Source organism: Belonocnema kinseyi, chromosome 3 (assembly GCF_010883055.1).
Source record: "Belonocnema kinseyi isolate 2016_QV_RU_SX_M_011 chromosome 3, B_treatae_v1, whole genome shotgun sequence".
Classification (NCBI taxonomy): Eukaryota; Metazoa; Arthropoda; class Insecta; order Hymenoptera; family Cynipidae; genus Belonocnema; species Belonocnema kinseyi.
The window spans coordinates 104,251,442-104,257,632 of record NC_046659.1 but is presented as its reverse complement, the minus strand read 5'-3'; the positions used below and the strand labels follow the sequence as shown (position 1 = coordinate 104,257,632).

The following is a 6,191-nucleotide window of genomic DNA, read 5'->3' as shown; positions in this document are numbered from 1 at the left end:
ATATCCATTGTCCCTATTTATTTTATAAGGGTGTTTTAAGATTTCGATTGCTCCTTTGTGTTTTCTGTAAACTTCATGTCCTAATGTGTTATCAGATTTTTTGTAAACTGATACGCCAAGAAACACAATTTTCCGTTTTGTTCCATTTCAATGGTGAACCGGATATTAGAATGTAATTGATTGATAAAATCGAAAACCTTATTTAGTTCATCTCGTCCATGTCGCCAGATGAAAAAAATATCATACACGTAAGGGAACCAGAATTCCGGTTGAAGCTTGGATTGGTTGAAGATTTTAGTTTCTAGGTGTTCCTTAAAGACATTGGTTATTACAGATGATATTGAGGATCCCATTGATGTCCCTGGGGTTTGTTCGTAGAATTGGTTGTTTAACGAGAAATAAGCATTATTGAGACTTTGTTCTATCAAAGGTACGAGGTCGGAAGGGAAATTTGTAAAAGATTTAAGAACATCAATTGTATCAGAGATTGGTACTTTCGTAAAAAGTGATACTATATCGAAACTTACTATGATGTCTTGGGGTTAAATGTGAATCTGTTGTATTTTTTAAATAAATTGAAACGAGTTTTGGACGTGAGTGATGGAGTATCTTGTAAAAGGATTTAGTTTTGTTGCAAGGAAGCGTGCTCTGTTATGATTTGGTGATTTTATTGCGCTAACGATCGGTCTGAGTCGAATGTTATCTTTGTGGATTTTTGGGAGCCCGTAAAGTCACGGAGAGATAGGGTCAGTAGGTATTAATTTAGATATTGTTTGGCTCTCCAGTTTAGAATCTTTGAGAAGGGTTTTTGTTTTTCTGACTATTTTTTTTGTGGGGTCCTTTTTAAGTTTTGTGTATGTATCGTCAGTTAGAAGGTCCATGATTTTGTTGTTATAGTCTTCTTTATTTATTATTACTGTCGTGTTGCCTTTGCCTGCAGGCAATACTATAATATCTTTATTTTGATTAAGTTCTTTAATTGCAGTTTTTTCCTGTTTTTTTTTACGTTTGAGGAGGGAACTTGACCTTAACGTAAAATGTTGGCCGTCCCACATCGTACGTCATTCGCTTTTTCGGGTGGAAGGGTATATCTTGTGGATTCTAAATTCCTGATTATTTCTTCTTTTGGGATTTTCGATGAAGAGGATGGTCAGAGATGTTTTTTGGTGAAAAACTTTTTAATCCATTGGGATTGGTAAAACGATATGTGGTTTAATATGGAACAAATGTCAAATCTGAGGGTGTTTGACAGGAAAAGGTGAAGTTTTAATAGTTTTTCAGAGGTAGTGTGCAAAATAAATTTTGTATGTTGTATTCTTTCTTTCACGAGAAGCAAAATTGTATTATGCAGAATTGATTTGAATTTAGATGTTCCCAAATTATTTTTCAGTTGTCAGAATTTTGGGAGGATTTTGTTGTCTGTGCACCGTTTTATAAAAGCTAAGGATGTTAGTAGCTTACCTTGAGAAGTCCTGAGCTTACTAAAGGTCTTGGTTTTAGTAAGAATACTCTCCCCGTAGAGTTCCTTAATAATAGATTTCATGCTTTCAGGATTATACATTTTGATACAAAGAGATATTTCGGGTTTCACTCGTGTAAAAAACTAGGAATTTTCTTTCCGGCATTTTGTGAACATTGCAGTTTATTTCTTCAGGGCTGTCCTAAAACTGAGGTATCAGGTCATGCTGTTCTTAGGTATACTTTCTACAATGCCTGTGATTGGCCAGGGCGCCCCACCGTGGGGACTGGTCGAACTTTATTGGCCAATTAAGTATTTTTTAAAAGTAAGAGTGTTGAGAGATGATGTAGTGGGGGCGCAGTTTTTTAAACCTACTATATAAAATTCAAACTTGAGCTGTTTCGGCTCGATACCGTCTACACCGTTGCATAGATCGACTTGAAAATTTAGACACTTGTAGATCAAGCGCTGAGGATGCTTCCTACTGCAACCCAAATCGCTAGTTCCTAATATCTTTTCTAAAATAAATAATGCAAAATAGAATCAACTATATATGTATACATGCATATCAAATCAAGTGGCCTAAAACTGTTCATGCTTATTATGTAAATCAAAAGTTTTTGACCGAGCCTTACCAAATTTGGCAAACTTATTTTTTGGGCTCCAAAGTAGGTCGTAAGAGGGGAGCGGGGGAGGGGGGTGAGCAGGCGAATGGATGGGGCAGTTGGGTGGGATCACAGATGCAATTTTTGACGAATCAGCATTAGATGGTTCACACATATTCTTTGGGCTCCCGGTCAGTTCGTAAGAATGAGGAAGTACGATGGAGTGTAGAGGGAGGGGGTACTGTTTTTAAAATATATAAAATCATGTAGCCTAAAACGTATGGTCTTTATAAGAATCCGAATTATGATAATTAGCTTCAAATTATTCGCACATATTCTTTGGGCTTTCAGACAGGTCGTGAGAGTACGGAGGGGGGCGAAGTAGGAAACATTAAGATGATGAAGGGGGCACAAACTTAGTTTTTTACTAATCAGCAGCAAATTTTTCACGCATTTTGATTGAGCCCCCCGATAGATCATAAGAGAATTTGGCGGGAAAATTAAATTAGGAGGGGGGGGGGGGAGTTTTTCAAATGTACCATATAATTTTCAAATTTTTTAATTCTTTTTGCAGGCTGTGTTCGAAATTCACGACTAATTTAAAAATTCTAACTATTAAATTTAATTACTGGAGTATAATTTTTGTAATTAAAAACCATTAACATTTTTTGTATTTAACCTCGTAATTCTGTTTTATTTTTTCAGAGACTTTTTAAAATTTAGTTCAAATTTCACTGTGGACTTCGCATTTTTCAAAACCAAATTCTGTGACTTCAGTACGAGTTTTATGATTTAAAATTCGAAAACGCTTTTTTCATTTTATGTTTTTCAGTATTTAATTCAATTTTTATTTCTCAGACGCGCTTAAACTTGTGAGCAAAGATAATGATTTTTCTAAACCATTTACGATTATTTGTAACAACATTTCATATAAGGTTTGATATCAATAAATTTGATAGTTTCTTTACCGTAAAAAACAGGTTTAAAAAAATTAAAGATCCGAAAATAGATTACAATTTTTTTTATTTGGTTCAGCTTGTATACATACGTAATATGAAAAGGTCCGCATTAAAGGCAAAGTGCGTAACAGATACAAGAATTATTTAAATACTTTCACTACTCTAGACCAGAAATTTGTTTCGCATCTTTTGGCGATAGTTTTCTTAGCATCTCCTGGCAGTCTTTTCCAAGTTCTTCGCATTTTTTAATGCAAGCCATAGCTCTATCATTCTTTAGTTTGTTCACTACCACGAAAGCAGCAACAGCTTTATCACAGCACGTGTCCGCAACCTGTAAAAGATTCTTTTTTTACAGTTTTCTCAAAATTTTTTTTATGAATTAATCCAAAAAAGACCGTTTAAAATCTACGCAACACATTAACAGAAGGGCGGGGGTGTGGCTGTTTCTTTTTTATTTCATTCAGTTTTTTTTTAGTTGAAAGTAAATTTTGTGTGAGATATCAGCTGTTATATTTGTTTTTGTTTTGTGGGTCAAAAATTTAACTATGTGGTAAAAAATGCAACTAAATTATTAAAAAAATGTTGGGCTCTTCACTAGGTTGAAATATTATGTTTGCAACTTTTCGTAATAACTGTTTGCATTCGACATTAGATGAATATATAATGATCTAAAACTGGATTAAAAAATCACATATTGTGTATAAATAATATTTTGCAGGTACCTTAAAATCCTTGGTTTTTTCGGCTTCCTGATAACATTTTTCGCATTTGGCTACTGAGGCCGTATACTTCTGATGGAATGCGTTATGATTTTCAGCTTCACTGATGCAAATGTTCATTAAATCTGTAGTTCCTAGAAGCCCCTTAACAGCGAAAGATGCAGCCTAATAAGAAAGAAGAATCAAATGATTAGATATTTGTAAAATTTCTTTAATTTCAAATAATATTTAGGAATTGAACATTATATCCGTTAACTGACCAAAACAGGTGAGTCTAATTTGAATATAGCATCATTGAATTTATTTGCTGTTCCTTCATGTGTATATTCTGGCTCCTTGAATGCGTCACGTGCAAAAACTGCCTGTAATGTTTAAAAAATTAAATGTTATCATTTAATTCATAATACATTTAATGTAAATATTATAGTTGTCCAGGTTAATAAAGTCGATTTTGCTAAGAGATGGCGTTATTAATACGTTTGTTGGTATAGACGCATGGCGTCTATGTCGTTTTAAACGTTCGACATACGTCACCAAAATCCAGTGTGTTCTGAATTGTCATTGTGCAAAGAACATATTTTTCAAAGCTTTGAAAATATCGAATTACGTACCTGAAAAATCCGTTTTGCGGGAAGGTTTAATAACGTTCTTTCATTTAAAGAAAACGGCGGCTGAAAATTAGAGAATATTAGTTGAAGCTTACGGGGAAAATGTTATAACCAAAAAAACTTGTGACCGATGGTTTCAACGGTTTAAAACTGGTGACTTCGATATAGAAGACAAGGAGCGTCCAGGTCAGCACAAAAAGTTTGAAGATGAAGATTTGCAAGATTTATTGGATGAAGACTCAAGGCAAACATTAGAGCAAATGGCATTGGAACATTAAAAGGCGAAAAACTATTTGTTAAATTCTGCTGGCCAGACAGAAAAGAAAAGGTTTCTTGCATCAGATTTTGACTGGTAATGAAAAGGTGATGAACCCAAAGTAAAGAAAATCATGGGTGGACCCAGACAAGTCCTCAACGTCCCAACCAGTGCACAATATATATGGAAAGAAGGCCCTGCTGTGTATTTGGTGGGACAATAGGAGAGCTGTGTATCACGAACTGCTGAAACCTGGCTAAACAAATACTGTTGATTTCAAATCGTAGATTTCAAATTCTTTATGTCTTACGGCCCAAACGTAAATCGAAAAAATAAATATGAGTCAAAACAACATGTTCTTCGAAACTCAGATATTTATTTAATAGAAAAAACTCCTTTCAAAACTTCCTGACGTTTCAGTACACATGCGTACCTTTTTCAAAGGTTCTTAAACCTAAATAATCATAATAAAAATTAGTAATTTTAGTGCAAACAAATATGATAAATAATTACGTAGATTTGAATACATTGTTACCTGAGTTGATGGTAGTTTAAATAGTCAAACACATCAATTTTCAGTCAAATAAAAAAAGGAACATTTGAGTCAATAGTTTAAAGAAATTAATTAAAATTTAGTCATTTTTTTCTTTTTTTTTTGAAGTCTCAACAAAATTTTTGAGACTTCAATCGATTACCCTACATTTTTTAAAATTGTACGAGAAAAAACAAAATTGGCGTAGGTTAGGACGGACGAACAGAAATTGACAGTTTTAGAAATACATGAGGAATACGTAATTAACGATGATGTGATAGGCAAGTTTCCATTGAAAACCACTGATTTGGAAGCGCGTAATTGAGTTTAAATTTGAAATAAGAAATTAAAAAAAATTTTTTTTTAATTTTTTAAAAAAATTTAAAAAAAAATTTTTTTTTTAAAATGTGTATATGTACACATCCACACATATGCATATATATATATACAAACATATAGCATACATACATATACACATATAGAGATGATTAATATTAAAAACATTATTTTATAATACTGTGATAAATTTTATTGATATTTAGAATTTCATCTGTAAATTAGCAGAAATTTTACGATATTTGTTTATAAAAATAGACTCAATAATACGTCGTTGATAAGTTTTTTTTTCTGTAGCTAATATTTTAATACGTTTAAAATCAAAATCAAAGTAATGATTGAAATTCCAAGAATGTTGCGACAAACCTGTATTAAAATTCCCAACTTCACAATCTCTTTTGTGTTCAGCAATTCTAGTTTTTAATCTCCTGCCAGTTTCACCTATATAAGCTTTATTACAACATTTACATTTAATTAAGTAAATAACACCAGATAAATTTTCAATAGAATCGACGTCCTTTCTTCTTGAAAAATAATTATCTAATGTATTGGTGTTTTTAAAATAAACATTAATATTAAATTTTTTAAGTGAATTTCTTAATCTTTCTGATAGAACCTGAATGTAAGGCAAAGTAACATTTAAATTAAATCTATTGTAAGTATCACTCCAATTTCTTTTTTTGTTAATTTTATTGCTGTTATTGTAAATCTCATGAA

At 32.4% G+C, this 6,191-nt stretch overlaps 1 protein-coding gene across 1 annotated transcript in view; it reads right to left on the bottom strand.

Moving 5' to 3' along the window:
• Window positions 1-3,180: 3,180 nt before the first annotated feature.
• The window catches only part of LOC117169975, a 10,604-nt gene continuing 7,593 nt past the window's right edge, over window positions 3,181-6,191 (bottom strand). Inside the window, exons 2-4 of the mRNA XM_033356488.1 lie at window positions 4,003-4,104; window positions 3,746-3,907; window positions 3,181-3,354 (exon numbers count right to left, since the gene is read on the bottom strand). Of these exons, the coding sequence (XP_033212379.1) occupies window positions 3,181-3,354; window positions 3,746-3,907; window positions 4,003-4,104 (438 nt within the window). The remainder of the gene's footprint in view (window positions 3,355-3,745; window positions 3,908-4,002; window positions 4,105-6,191) is intronic.